Here is a 16,275-nt window from a genome sequence, read left to right on the forward strand (position 1 = left end):
GTACGTTGACTTGAGTAGGGTGATCATTGCTCGGCACAACATGTGTTTCATGTGAAGTTTCTACTTTAAACTATTAATTAATAAAAATAATTGCTTTTTTTCTTTAAAACTCCTTTATTTTGGCTATTTTAAATATTATTAATTTACTTAATATACTATGCGGCCCTTTTAAAATTGTGAATTTCGGCATGTGGCCCTTGCACGGAAAAGTTTGCCCACCCTGTTCTAGATGATCCTCTCCTGGAGGCTTCTTCTCTAGTTTTTATTGATCTCCTTTTGCAATAGCTGATAGAATCTGAATTAAGCCCAACTGTACAGATTTGAGCTTGATGCTTTTATTTTATTCGTTCATGGGACGGGGCATTGCTGGCTAGGCCAGCATTTATTGCCCATCCTAATTATCTTCAAGTAGGCAGTTAGAGAGTCACCCACCATGCTGTGGATGTGGAGTCACATGTAGGCCAGACCAGGTAAGGACGGCAGATTTCCTTCCCTAAAGGAATTAGTGAACCAGATGGGGTTTGGGACAATCGGCAATGGTTTTATGGTCAGCATTAGATGGTCATCAGGGCTGGTTTAAACTCAGTGGGCTAGACAGCTGGTTTGTGATGCAAAACAAGGCCAGCAGCGTGGGTTCAATTCCCTATCAGCTTACCTGAACAGGTGGCGGGATGTGGCAACTAGGGGCTTTTCACAGTAACTTCATGCTTGTGACAATAAAAGATTATTATTATTCTTCGACTTTTGATTCCAGATTTTATTGAATTCAAATTTCACCACCTGCCTAGGCAGGATTCGAACCCACGTCCCCAGAGCATGGCTCTGGGTTTCTGGTTTCCTAGTCCAGTGACAGTACCACTTCACCACTGCCTCCCCTCAATGCTGAATGAGGACCAACAGTTAATTTCCAGCTCATGTTTGCTGGAATTATTTGGACTCAGTTGATGGGAAGCATTTCGAGGAAACACTATGCATTTTTAATAGCATACTTTTCCACAACCTCAGGGCAATCTAAGAGTGCTTCACAGCCAATGGAACTATCTTTGAATAGTAGTCACAGTTGTAATATAGACAAATGTGACATCCAGTTTGTATCCAGCAAGCTTCCACAAACAACATTTTGAGGACTTGTAAATCTGGTTTAGATGAGTAAATATTGGCTCCGGGGGGGTACTATATTGCCAAGTTTTCCATCACCCACAGACTGAAATTATACATTTCAGGCCAAGTTGTTTTATAAATAAGAAAGCAATGGCCCTATTATTGACCCGGAAGGGACCCGATTGAACACTTCCTCCACTCTGAAAATTCACTATTACACTTTGCCATGTATCCCTTTAACAATTAAGTAACCAAGTTACTATCGTTCCTTTTACCCTAATGTAATTCTATTTTTCCACAAAATACAGTTATGTGGTGGGACAGGAAGAGAAAGACCGTTTTGCACATCTCCAATTTTTAATCGCTCCACAAGGCCACAAGCTCCTGAATTCTCTCCTGCTTTAAACAGGATGTTTAGATCCCCTTAAGAGGGAAGTGGGCTTCAGATGCTGCCCTTCATGCAAGATGTGAAACTTATAGTGAAGCACTCCCTCAGTGCTTCACTGAAGTAAATTTTGTGTTCAAGTCTCTGCAATGGTGCTTGACCCTACAACCTTTAAATTCAAGAGATGCGATTGCTACAACTAAGCCATGGCTAGCATCTAAATTGTAGTTCCTTCCCTCAGGTCAGTAAGCATTGAGAATAATCTTGTGCGCTCTTTCTTTGTCTAACTGATGATCCTATACCCCATCAAACATTTATGTCTTTGATAGCCGGCCAACAATAGCCCCATGGTGAGTATTCACATGACATACTGGAGGGATGTGGGAACCAATGAAATTACCTTTTCAGTCGAAGGCAGGTGCAAAGAAGGGATTTCCAAAGATACGCGTGTTCACTGAGACGCATGTTTAATGATGGTGAGGAAAATTGCATATGTGGGGTAAACTCCTTGGTAATTTACCTCCTTGAGATAACTTTCTTTATAAATTTTATGCAGATGGCATGTTCATTCAAAAGATGCTATACTCAAATATTGCTTTGCAAAAATGTGACTCATTCAGGTCTCCGTATGAAAAGAAGAAGAAAAAGAGTTCAAAATCCCATCCCAAGCTGAAGGAAAAGCTTTACGTTCTCGCTCACGATCTTTATCACCAAAAAAATCGAGCATAAAGTCTTCAGCAAGAAGTTCAGCACATTCGACTAGTTTGTCTCCAGCAGAGAGCAGAGGTTCCAGTCACGATCATTCAAGGTATCGTGTTCTTCATATCATTATAACACATAAACTAGACTTTAAGCGAGCCACATTATTCAGGTTAGACTTTGGAAATACAATGACTGATGAGCCACCAGCAATGACATTGAGCATTCCCATTTTTTTCACACATTTCTAAAACTGCTCCAGGGGAGCAGCATTGCTACCAGTAACATGCAGATGAGCTGGCCAAGCGTGCTATAGTAATGACATATGTACAGCCTTGTCTCTACATATTCCAGGCTATATGTGCTAGAGTGTAGACTCGCCTAACTGTTCTTCCAACTGATTGATTGATTCCCTAATTAGCTAAACGTACATTTCTCCAACACTGCTGTGAGATTTTTTTTTTAAATTCAATTTATATCCTTGATAAAAGTTAAAACTCCTTCAAGTTTAATCTCCATGCACAAAATAGATTATCACCGGGAATAAGAGAGCTAAATACTGGAACATCATTTAGGAGTTTGGTGCCATACAGGAGTCCTGTTGGTGATGTGGTCTTTGCTTATCCACATTATATTTGGAGCCTTACTGTAAAATTTTATCAGAGTAGAAATCACTTCTGTTAGCAGATCAGAAAAAAAGTTGGTCATGCACTGAGTCATTCTTTCACGTTCATACGGGTCAGCTTTATTGAGGTAACTCTTCACAAAGCTCTTTAATGTTGCTAATAAGGTGATCATAAAGTGGTCTTAGGATTTTGGCTTCAGATGTCTGAACCCCCACTTATTTTTGTATTTACATTCGTTGGTTGAATTTGGTGTCATGCTCTGTTGGCTAGGCTTTGGTTGGCAATGTCGAGAACTGATTTTGAAATTTGAATGCCTAGTTGAAAGGTCCTATCTAACGTCCAAAATTTGGAGATAAATTGTATTGTGTACCCATTTGAAATGTTCCTGGAGATACATTACTACTTCAAGTTAATCCGTAAGGGTTATCATCATGTAATTCATAGTTGTTCCAACAAGAAATTGGCCATTTGGTCCATTAGCTTCCCTTTTACTCCAAGTTGCCCAGCGTGTCTAATCCCACAATCCAGCTCATTTCCCATGCACTTTAATACTCTCTTTCTTCAAGAAACAATGACATTCCAAGTAAAATAATTTCTGCTTCAACAGATGTTTGTGAGAAATCCACATTCTAACTTCCATCTGTGGAATTCATGGGATATGGGTGGCATTGACTAGGTCAACATTTATTACCCATCCCGATGAATTGCCCTTGATGGTGAGCTGCCGTCCTGAACTGTTGCCGACCATGTGGTACAGTTACACCCACAGTGCTGTCAGTTGGGGGGGGGGTGTCCAGGAGTTCCAGGACTTTGAGCCAGTAACAATGAACAAACAGCAATATAATTTGTTTGTGATGATATTGAACTTGTGGCATTGTCTCTGTCTTGTTGAGCAGCGTCGTTCTGAAAAGACATAACAGATACTTACTTGTTCCAATTTGCTGCAATACTTAAGTGCCATTTTTCTGCTGGTAAATTGTAAATGCAAGCTTTTCTTTGCTGATACCTATCGGGTTTGGCTGAAAAACTGGCTTTTGGCTTAATCTTGGATGCCAGTTCCGACAGAGTGACTGATGGGGGCACAAGAAAACTGGTAAGTTTACTATTCAACAAAATAGATTTAAAAAATAACAAATGAACAGGCAAAATATAAAATGAAAGATGAGAAAAGGAATAAATGTTGATTAGTCACCCTCCAAGTACAGAAGACCAAGGGGTGATTTCATTGAGGTGATTGAAGGATTCGATAAGGTAGATACAGAGACACTCTTAACCTCTTGAAGGATAATCTAGAACCATAGGACATGATCTTAAAATTAGAGCCAGACCCCGTGAGAAAAATCGGGAAGCGCAACTTCTCACAGGAGGTAGAAATTTGGAATGCTCCACTCTTTCGCCCCCACATACAAATTAAAATCAGTCGTAGGCCATTGGGGCCTGTTCCACCATTCAATAAGATGATGGCTGATCTGAATGTGGCCTCTACTCCACATTCCTGTCCACCCCCGATACCCTTTGACTCCTTTCTCATCACAAATCTAATTCAGCCTGAAAATATTCAATGACCCAGCATCCTCCACTATCTGGGAAAGAACATTCCACAGAAATTATTTCTCCTCATCGCCGTCTTAAATGGGAGCTCTAATCTCTCCCTTAAAGGTAAACATTATGTCAGCACTGCCAGCCAAGTCCCCTCAGAAGCGTTTATGTTTCAACAGAATCACCTCCCATTCTTCGAGGCTTCAGTGGATATTGGCCCAACCTGTCCAGGGCAGGGTAATCCTCCCATCCCAGTCACCTGTTGAGTGCACCTTCTCTAAACTGTTTCTAATGCAATTATGCCCTTTGTTCAATAAAGAGACCAAAACTATACGTAGTACTCTAGATGTGGTCTCACCAATACCCTGTGCAATTGTGGCAAAACATCCCTCCTTTTATATTCTATTCCCCTTGCAATAAATAGGCAGCGCGGTGGCACAGTGGTTAGCACTGTTGCCTCACAGTGCCAGGGTCCCAGGTTCGATTCCCGGTTTGGGTCACTGTCAATGCGGAGTCTGCATGTTCTCCCCGTGTCTGCATGGGTTTCCTCTGGGTGCTCCGGTTTCCTCCCACTAGTCCTGAAAGATGTGCTGTTAGGTAATTTGGACATTCTGAATTCTCCATCAGTGTACCCGAACAGGCACCGCAATGTGGCGACTAAGGGCTTTTCACAGTAACTTCATTGCAATGTAAGTCTACTTGTGACAATAAAATATTTTTTTTAAATGACAACATTCCATTTGCCTTCTTGATAACTTGCTGCATCTGCATACTAACTTTTTGTGATGGCAGTGGCCTAGTGGTATTACTAGGACTACTTGTGTGCCAAACAGCATAAGCAGCAAGTAATAAACTGACGAAAGCAATTCCACAACCACTGGATCAGATTGAAGCTCTTCAGTCGTTCACATCCAGTCGTGAATGGTGGTGGACAATTAAATAACCCACTGGAGAAAGAAGCTCCACAAAATCTCCATCCTCAATATTGAGAGAGCCCAGCACATCCGTATAAAAGATAAACATGTGCTTTAAAATCTCAACCAGAAGTGCCAAGTGGATGATCGATCCCGGTCTTCCCAGGAATTGCCAGCATCACAAGTGATAGTCCATATACACATCCAGGACAAAGCATTGGCACGAACATTCACTACCTCCGCAACTGCCTAACAGTGGCACCCGCGTGAACCATCTACAAGGTGCACTGTAGGAACTCACCATGGTTCCTTAGACTGCACTTTCCTTAGACAAAACCGACGACCACTATCATCTGGAAGGACAGGGGCAGCAGACACATGGGGACGGGGGCAGCAGACACATGGAAACAGCACCACTTGGAAGTTCCCCTCCAAGTCTCTCACCATCTGGACTTGGAAATATCATAGAATCCTTACAGTGCAGAAGAAGGCCATTCAGCCTATTGAGTCTGCACCGACCCTCTGAAAGAGCCCCCTACCTAGGCTCGCTCCCCTGTAAACCCATAACCTCACCTAACCTTTGAGCACGAAGGGACAATTTACCATGGCCAATTCACTTAAGCAATACATCTTTACTGTTTAATTTAAGTGATGAAGCAAACTCAAAGGGCTGAATGGCCCATCCTTGTTCATCTAGCCAATCCAGAGTAGCCATTATTTTAAGTGATGAAGCAGGCTCAAAGGGCTGAATGGCCCACTCTTAAAGCAGTGTGCTTTTTTAAAGCTATTTTTGTTCAAGACTTGAGTGTGTTAATACAATAATAAAGCTATTAGTGGCATCTTAGCACTTTGCAAGATGTTTAAAGACGAAAGAGAACTCTGCTTTTTGAATCCTCTCAATAAAACTCTCAGTCCTGCCATCACGGTCTGTTGAACGATGTGAGTTTTTGTCTCATTACCCTATTGTAGGGATTATTCCTGTTACAAAATGGTATCTTTTGATATCCGTACAGATTTTACCAATTGTGTTGCCTGGGGCTGGATTAGCACAGTGGGCTAAACAGCTGGCTTGTAAAGCAGAACAAGGCCAGCAGCATGGGTTCAATTCCCGTACCGGCCTCCCTGAACAAGCGCCAGAATGTGGCGACTAGGGGCTTTTTACAGTAGCTTCATTGAAGCCTACTCGTGACAGTAAGCGATTATTATTATAATTATGGTTGTTTAGTTGTGATCGAAGTTGCAGTGGTGTTCTGGATTAATCTTTTCTATTTCACCAACATTCTTCAATCGCACCATGCAGTGCCCTCTCATTTTGCTGCCTTCAATGCTTGGCAAAGCCAGGTTTTCCCTATAGGAGAAGTCTGCCTAATGGCCCTCCTCTGAATTACATTCAGAGCATAGGTGTTTTTCCCTCATATGTCTCAGTTACCAGAACTCAGAACTGTACTTTAGGTGAGACCTGACCCAAATACTATATAGCTTCAGTGTGTTTCTGCAATAATCTACTGTTGTGGCAGTATTGCTCACCTCTCTGTCTCGCCCTCTGTCTGTCTCGCCCTCTGTCTGTCTCGCCCTCTGTCTGTCTCGCTCTCTGTCTGTCTCGCTCTCTGTCTGTCTCGCTCTCTGTCTGTCTCGCTCTCTGTCTGTCTCGCTCTCTGTCTGTCTCGCTCTCTGTCTGTCTCTCGCTCTCTGTCTGTCTCTCGCTCTCTGTCTGTCTCTCGCTCTCTGTCTGTCTCGCTCTCTGTCTGTCTCGCTCTCTGTCTGTCTCGCTCTCTGTCTGTCTCGCTCTCTGTCTGTCTCTCTCTCTGTCTGTCTCGCTCTCTGTCTGTCTCTCTCTCTGTCTGTCTCCCTCTCTGTCTGTCTCGCTCTCTGTCTCTCTCTGTCTCGCTCTCTGTCTGTCTCGCTCTCTGTCTGTCTCGCTCTCTGTCTGTCTCGCTCTCTGTCTGTCTCGCCCTCTGTCTGTCTCGCCCTCTGTCTGTCTCGCCCTCTGTCTGTCTCGCTCTCTGTCTGTCTCGCTCTCTGTCTGTCTCGCTCTCTGTCTGTCTCGCTCTCTGTCTGTCTCGCTCTCTGTCTGTCTCGCTCTCTGTCTGTCTCGCTCTCTGTCTGTCTCGCTCTCCGTCTGTCTCGCTCTCCGTCTGTCTCGCTCTCCGTCTGTCTGTGTCTGTCTCGCTCTCTGTCTGTCTGTGTCTGTCTCGCTCTCTGTCTGTCTGTGTCTGTCTCGCTCTCTGTCTGTCTGTGTCTGTCTCGCTCTCTCTCTGTCTGTGTCTGTCTCGCTCTCTCTCTGTCTGTGTCTGTCTCGCTCTCTGTCTGTCTGTGTCTGTCTCGCTCTCTCTCTGTCTCTCTCTCTCTGTCTGTCTCTCTCTCTCTCACTCTGCCTTTTCCCATCTAGTTCAATAATATTTCATTAAGTACCTTCCACATTTTCCTTCCAAACTAAAATTGGATTTCAGGTGTCATTGTTCTGTTTGCTGACAGTGTTTCAGTCCTTGTGTAGTTCCTTGGCTCTTCATATTGAAATGTTTAGTAATACCATTTGTAAATTTGACGAATTCATAGAATCCCTGCAGCGCAGAAGGAGGCCATTCGGTCTGCACCAACCCTCTGAAAAAACACCCTACCTAGGAACACTCCCCCACCCTATCCCCGTAACCCCTCCAAACCTTTGTTTGGACACTTGGTGATTGATCATGGTCAATCGACCAATTTTTGGACTGCCACCCAGAGGAAACCAATGCAGACATGAGGAGCACGTGCAAACTCAACACAGACAGTCGACCAAAGGACAAAGAAAATTACAGCACAGGAACAGGCCCTGCGGCCCTCCAATCCTGTATCGACCATGCTGCCTGTCTGAATTAAAACCCCCTACCCTTCTGGGATGGTCGGAATCGAACCAGGGTCACTGGCACGGTGATGCAGCTGTGCTAACCGCTGAGCTATCGTGCCGCCCTTGATATTTCAAATCTGAATTCAAGTTGTTTATGTCGATTAGAGTCAATAATCAAGAAGATTCTGATCTTTAGGATCTTTTCTTGAGTGGATACCTCCTTCTGAAGCACACTGTGTATATACCACCTGTTGCTTCCTTTTTCAGTCCGTTCTCATCGACCAGCCACATTTGCCTTTATTATCAATTGCCATAACCTTGTGTAAGAACCTTTGACTCCAGTTTTCTTGAAAAGAAATTGCACGCTATTCATATTCAAATGAAATGTAACCTCCAAGCACATCAATAGAATTAGTTAACTAGGATCTCCTTCTGAAATTGTTAAGTATCGTTTACTTGATTACTTTTGGATAGATGACCCTTGTTATATTATTTTTACAGTTATTGTTAATAAACCAAACTGTTCTATTCTATCATGTAAGGGGAGGCAGTGGCGTAGCGGTATTGTCACTGGACTGGTAACCCAGAGGCCTTGGGTAACGCTCTGGGGTCACAGATTCAAATCTCATCACGGCAGATGGTGTAATTTGAATTCAATATTTAAAAATCTGGAATTAAAAGTCTAAAGATGACATGAAACCCATTGTCGTAAAAAAAAACATCCGGTTCACTAACGTCCTTCAAAAAAGGAAAACTACCGTCCTTACCTGGTCTGGCCTACATGTGGCTCCAGACCCACAACTGCCCCTCAAGGGAAATTAGGGATGGACATTAAATGTTGGCACAGCTTGCCAAGCCCAATTTTTAAAAAAAAATGATTCTCGCTGTAGTACTTCAAATTTGTTTTATTGCCTTTTTTCTGAAAATCAATGATGTGCTGTCTGGTTTTCAATCCAGTGAGATCTCACCTTTAATTATTCACTCCCTCATGATAACAGCAAGAAGTAGCTTTGATTCCTGATCTTACCCAGTGCCCTTGGGTGTACCTTCCATTCAAATGTTGTCAAAGTCAATTGAGGTTAATTGTAGAACCTCATTTAACGGTGACGTGTTCCTGTTGTCTCTTGCAGATACTTCCAGGAATGGATAAATAATTGTGTTTATTTTTACTTCATTTTCAATTCTGTTTACATCCTTAAGGGTTCTCAGCTCGCCTTTGCTAATCATTATCTTGATGTTTTAATACTCGGAGATATTCTTGCAGTCACAGTTGACTTTCGCAGCACGTTCATTTTTAGTTTTCTCACCTGTGTGAATACGTTTTTCCAGTAGCTTGCTTCAACTTTCTCCTTGGGGGACTTTGTAATTTTTTAAAGCCCATTTAATGTCGCACTTGTTTAGTTTGGATATTAAGTTTGTAAGTACTAAGGGCAGCACGGTGGCTCAGTGGGTTAGCACTGCTGCCTCACGGCGCTGAGGTCCCAGGTTCAATCCCAGTTCTGAGTCACTGTCCTCCGTGTAGAGTTTGCACATGCTCCCCGTGTTTGCATGGGTTTCGCCCCCCACTACCCAAAAGATGTGCAGGGTAGGTGGATTGGCCACGCTAAATTGTCCCTTAATTGGAAAAATGAATTGGGTACTCTAAATTTATTTTAAAAAAGAAGAAAAAATTTGTAAGTACCAGTTTAACCCTGATGAATTGAAATTTCATCATGTCACGGTTTCTATTCTCCAGTTATGCCTCGCTTTCCATTCCCTGTCTACTATCTGGGATAGAAACAATTTCCAAATGCTACAGGTTTGGTTATGTTGCTGGACTAAAATTCCAGAGGCCTACAGGAGACAAGTTCAGTGCTGCCACCGGCTATTTGAATTTGGTTAATTAAATAAATCTGAAGTACCAGTAATCATAGAATTTACAATGCAGAAGGAGGCCATTCAGCCTATCGAGACTGCACCGGCTCTTGGAAAGAGCACCCAAAGGAGGCCAATCCACCTAACCTGCACATCTTTGGACTGTGGGAGGAAACCGGAGCACCCGGAGATAACCCACGCACACACTGGAGAAAGCGCAAACTCCACACAGGCAATCACCCAAGGCCGGAATTGAACCCGGGTTCCTGGAGCTCCGCCACCATACCACCCTATTTGAATGCCGTGAAAATCCATTTGGTTCAATCCTGTCCTTCAGGGAAGGAAATCTGCTGGCCTTGCCATCACAGCAAAGTTATTGACCCTTGAAGGTTCTCTGAAAGCTGGCCACTCCGCTGTATTGAACCACTCTGAAAAAGGATTTTAAATGTTTTTGAAAAATGAACACTGGAAGCGACAGGCACTCCCTGCCCAGTCGACTTTGCAATGTCCTTCTCGCTAACATCTGGGGACTTGTGCCAAAACTGAGGGAGCTGTTCCACAGACCAGTCGGGCAAGAGCCTGGTATAGTTCTTTTCACCAAATCATACCTCCGAGCCAATGTCCTCGGACTCTTGTATCATTCCATGCCTTGTCTTGTCAGGATATATTTACCAGGATATATTCACCAGGTGTGAAAACGGTAAAGTGTTTTACAAAGGAATAAGAACTAGGAGCAGGAGTCGGCCATCTGGCCCCTCGAGCCTGCTCCGCCATTCAAATGAGATCATGGCTGATCTTTTGTGGACTCAGCTCCACTTTCCAGCCCAAACACCATAACCCTTAATCCCTTTATTCTTCAAAAAACTATCTATCTTTATCTTTAAAACATTTAATGAAGGAGCCTCAACTGCTTCACTGGGCAAGGAATTCCAGAGATTCACAACCCTTTGGGTGAAGGAGTTCCTCCTAAACTCAGTCCTACATCTACTTCCCCTTATTTTGAGGCTATGCCCCCTAGTTCTGCGTTCACCCGCCAGTGGAAACAACCTGCCTGCATCTATCCTATCTATTCCCTTTATAATTTTATATGTTTCTATAAGATCCCCCCTCATCCTTCCAAATTCCAATGAGTACAGTCCCAGTCTACTCAACCTCTCCTCGTAATCCAACCCCTTCAGCTCTGGGATTAACCTAGTGAATCTCCTCTGCACACCCTCCAGTGCCAGTACATCCTTTCTGAGGTAAGGAGACCAAAACTGAACACAATACTCCAGGTGTGGCCTCACTAACACCTCATACAATTGCAGCATAACCTCCCTAGTCTTAATCTCCATCCCTCTAGCAATGAAGGACAAAATTTCATTCGCCTTCTTAATCACCTGTTCCACCTGTAAACCAAACTTTTGCAACTCATGCACTAGCACACCCAGGTCTCTCTGCACAGCAGTATGTTTTAATATTTTATAATTTAAATAACAATCCCTTTTGCTGTTATTCCTACCAAAATGGATAACCTCACATTTGTCAACATTGTATTCCATCTGTCAGACCCTAGCCCTTTCACTTAACCTATCCAAATCCCTCTGCACTTTTTGCTTTACCACTCATCTTAGTGTTGTCTGCAAACTTGGACACATTGCCCTTGGTCCCCAACTCCAAATCATCTATGTAAATTGTGAACAATTATGGGCCCAACACTGAACCCTGAGGGACACCACTAGCTACTGATTGCCAATCAGAGAAACACCCATTAATCCCCACTCTTTGCTTTCTATTAATTAACCAATCCTCTATCCATGCTATTACTTTACCCTTGATGCCATGCATCTTTATCTTATGCAGCAACCTTTTGTGTGGCACCTTGTCAAAGGCTTTCTGGAAATCCAGATATACCACATCCATTAGCTCCCTGTTATCTACCACACTGGTAATCTCAAAAAATTCCACTAAATTAGTTAGGCACGACCTGCCCTTTATGAACCCATGCTGCGTCTGCCCAATGGGACAATTTGCATTCAGATGCCTCGCTATTTCTTCCTTGATGATAGATTCCAGCATCTTCCCTACTACCGAAGTTAAACTCACTAGCCTATAATTACCCGCTTTCTGCCTACCTCCTTTATTAAACAGTGGTGTCACATTTGCTATTTCCAATCTGCCGGGACCACCCCAGAGTCTAGTGAAGTTTGGTAAATTGTCACCAGTGCATTTGCAATTTCCCTGGCCATCTCTTTGAGCACTCTAGTCACTGGCATGTTATTTGTGTCTTCCACTGTGAAGACTGACCCAAAAAACCTGTTCAGTTCCTCAGCCATTTCCTCATCTCCCATTATTAAATCCCCCTTCTCATCCTCTAAAGGACCAATATTTACCTTAGCCGCTCTTTTTTTGTTTTATATATTTGTAGAAACTTTTACTCTCTGTTTTTATATTCTGAGCAAGTTTACTCTCATAATCTATCTTACTCTTTATAGCTTTTTTAGTAGCTTTCTATTACCTCCTAAAGATTTCCCAGTCCTCTAGTCTCCCACTAATCTTTGCCACTTTGTATGCTTTTTCCTTCAATTTGATACTCTCTTATTTCCTTAGATATCCACGGGTGATTTTCCCTCTTTCTATCGTACTTCCTTTTTGTTTGTATAAACCTTTACTGAGCACTGTGAAAAATCACTTGGAAGGTTCTCCACTGTTCCTCAACTGTTTCACCATAAAGTCTTTGCTCCCAGTCTACCTTAGCTAGCTCTTCTCTCATCCCATTGTAATCTCCTTTGTTTAAACACAAAACACTAGTATTTGATTTTACCTTCTCACCCTCCATCTGTATTTTAAATTCCACCATATTGTGATCGCTCCTTCCGAGAGGATCCCTAACTATGAGATAATTAATCAATCCTGTCTCATTACACAGGACCAGATCTCGGACTGCTTGTTCCCTCATAGGTTCCATTACATACTGTTCTGGGAAGTCTTACAACACCAGGTTAAAGTCCAACATGTTTGTTCCAAACACTAGCTTTCGGAGCACTGCTCCTTCCTCACTGTTCCTTATGCCCCACCATAATGTTACTATTTGGTGGACCATAGACTACTCCTATCAGTGACTTTTTCGCCTTACTATTCCTGATTTCCACCCAAATGGATTCAACCTTATCCTCCATAGCACCGATGTCATCCCTTATTATTGCCCGGGTGTCATCTTTAAATAACAGTTACACCACGTCCCTTATCATCCACTCTGTCCTTCCGAATAGTTTGATACCCTTGGATATTTAACTCCCAGTCTTGACCATTCTTTAACCATGTTTCACTAATGGCCACTAAATCATAGTCATTCACGATGATTTGTGCCATCAACTCATTTACCTTATTCCGAATGCTACAAGCATTCATATGAAGTACACTTATGTTCGCTTTTATACCTCTGTTTTGAATCGTAACACCTCGATCAGTAGCCTCTCCTAAGTTATATTTCCTCTTAACTTCAAAGAACAATACAGCACATGAACAGGCCCTTCGACCCTCCAAGCCTGTACCGGTCATGATACCACATTTGGGCAAAGCCCTCAGCACTTGTGCCGTATCCCTCTATACCCATCCTATCCTTGTATTTGTTGAGATGTCTTTTCAACACCGTTAATGTATCTGCTTCCACAACCTCCCCTGGCATCGCATTCCAGGCACTCACCACCCTCTGTGTAAAAACTCTGCCTCACACATCTCCTCTAAGCTTTGCCCCACGGACCTTAAATCAATGCCCCCTAGTGACTGATCCCTCCACCCTGGGAAAGAGTGCCTGCCCATCCACTCTATCCATGCCCCATATAACCTTGCAGACCTCTATCAGATCACCCCTCAACCTCCGTCGTTCTAATGAAAACAGTCCGAGTCTATTTAGCCTGTCCGGCTAGCTAACACCCTCCAGACCAGACAACATGCTGGTAAACCTCCTCTGCACCCTCTCCAAAGCCTCCACATCCTTCTGATAGTGTGGTGACCAGAAATGTGTGCAATATTCCAAATGCAGTCTTACCAAGGTTCTATACAACTGTAGCATGACTTGCCAGTTTTTATACTCGTTGCCCCGTCCAATGAAGGCAAGCATTCCCTATGCTTTCTTGACTACCTTGTCCACTTGTGTTGGCACTTTCAAAGATCTGTGGACCTGCACACCCAGATCTCTCTGACTTTCTATATTCCTAGAGTTTTGCCATTTACGGTATATTTCCCCTCTGTTAGACGTCCCAAAATGTATTAACTCACATTTGTCCGGATTAAACTCCATTTCTCTGCCCAAGTCTCCAACCTATCTGCTGCTGTATCCTCTGGCAATCTTCAACACTATCTGCCACTCCACCAACCTTGGTGTCATCCGTCAACTTACTAATCAGACCGGCTACATTTTCCTCCAAATCGTTTATGTATACTACAAACAACAGAGGCCCAAGCACAGATCCCTGTGGAACACCACTATTCACAATCTTCCATTCAGAAACACACCCTTCTACTGCTACCCTTTCCCTTCTGTTACCGAGCCAGTTCTGTATCCACCTTGCCACCTCATCTCTGATCTTCTTTTGTACCAGTCTGCCATGAAGCACCTTGTCAAAGACTTTCCTGAAGTCCAGGTAAACAACATCCACTGCCCTCCCCTCATCAATCATCTTTGTCACCTCCTCAAAAAACCCGATCAAGTTAATGAGGCACGACCTCCCCTTCACAAAACCATGCTGTCTATCACCGATGAGTCCGTTTGTTTCCAAATGGGTATAAATCCTGTCCCAGACAATTCTCTCCAATAATCTACCTACTAACGACGTGAGGCTCTCCGGCCTATAGTTTCCTGGATTATCCCTGCTACCTTTCTTAAACAGGGGTACCACATTAGCTATTCTCCAGTCCTCTGGGTGGGAGTTGTCTGGGTGTCATCAGTATTGACTCTGGACCTTTTGAAATCTCATGGCATTTAGTCAAACATGGGCAAGGGAACATCGTGCTGAAACCTAGGACCTTTGGTCGGTGATAAATCAGTACTCCTCCATATTGAACATCATTTGGATGCACTGACGGCATCTCGATGGAGGACTTCAATGCCCATTACCAAGAGTTGCTGAATAGCACCACTACTGTCTGAGCTGTTCAAGTCCTGTAGAATACATCTGTGAAACTGGACATGAGTTAGGTAGGGAGAGAACCAACATGAAGGAAAAACCTACTTGACCTTGTCCATGCTTACCTACCTGTCAGATGCGCTGTCCATAGTCATATTGATGGTTATGACCATTGTACAATACTTATGGAGACATGGTCCCAGCATCACAGTGACGACAACTGTGTTGCAGAGCACTACTTCATGCTATACAGAATAGATTCAGAACAAATCTGGCCATTCAGAACTGGGCATTCATGAGGCGGTATGGGCCATTGACAGCAGCAGAAATGTACTTGACCACAATCTGTAAGCTCATGGCTCGGCAAATCCCCTTCTCTACTACTTTCATCAAGATGGGGGATAAACCCTGGGTCAATGAGGAATGTATGAGAGCATGCCCGGAGCAGTGCCAGAAATCAGGTGCTAAACTGGTGAAGCTACAACACAGCAGTGCATGCGTGCTAAACAGCATGATAGATGAAGCCAGGTGATCTCACAATCAGTGGGTCAAAGCAAAACTCTGCGATCCTGCCACATTCAGTCATGAATGGTGGTGGACAACTATACTGTTTGCAGGGGGCAGCTGCGTGAAGAACCTCCATTTCCATGATGGTGGAGCTTCGAACTTTGGTGCAAAAGACGGCTGAAGCATTTGCACCCATCTTCAACCAGAAGTGACAAGTGGATAATCCAACTCAGCCTCCGTCTAAGATCCCTAGTATCACATATACCAGCGAATTCCATTAACTCCAGGTATCAAGAAATATCAAGAAACAGCAAAAGCCACTGAATGCAAAATAGTCCCTGACAACATCCTGGCAGAGATATTGAAGATTTGTGCTCTAGAACTAGCTGTATTTTTAACCAGCTGTTCCAGTAGAGCCACAAAACTGGTATCTCCACAAAAAAATTGCCCAGGTATGTCCTGTTCACAATAGGCAGGACAAATCCAATTACTGCCCCATCAGTACTATCAATTATTCGCAAATTGATGGATGGTTTTATTGATGGTGCTATTCAACACTACTTAACCAATAATCTGCTTGCTGATTCTCAATTTGCATTCCTCCAGGACCATGACTGGACCATTACTCCAGAGGTAAACATGACTGCTCTTTATGTCAAGGCAACATTTGACCAAGTGTTGCATTGAGGCATCCAGCAAAATCTAGGTCAGTGAG

General features: G+C 43.4%; 1 protein-coding gene across 3 annotated transcripts in view; it reads left to right on the forward strand.

The window, feature by feature from the left end:
* Positions 1–16,275, forward strand: part of LOC119969233 (splicing factor SWAP) — a 152,004-nt gene that overhangs the window by 122,343 nt on the left and 13,386 nt on the right. For all 3 annotated transcript variants that reach the window (XM_038802691.1, XM_038802600.1, XM_038802783.1), the window contains exon 17: positions 2,107–2,294. In XM_038802691.1, the coding sequence (XP_038658619.1) occupies positions 2,107–2,159 (53 nt within the window). In that variant the 3' untranslated portion in view covers positions 2,160–2,294. The remainder of the gene's footprint in view (positions 1–2,106; positions 2,295–16,275) is intronic.

The sequence above is a fragment of the Scyliorhinus canicula genome, chromosome 1 (genome assembly GCF_902713615.1).
Source record: "Scyliorhinus canicula chromosome 1, sScyCan1.1, whole genome shotgun sequence".
NCBI lineage: Eukaryota > Metazoa > Chordata > Chondrichthyes > Carcharhiniformes > Scyliorhinidae > Scyliorhinus > Scyliorhinus canicula.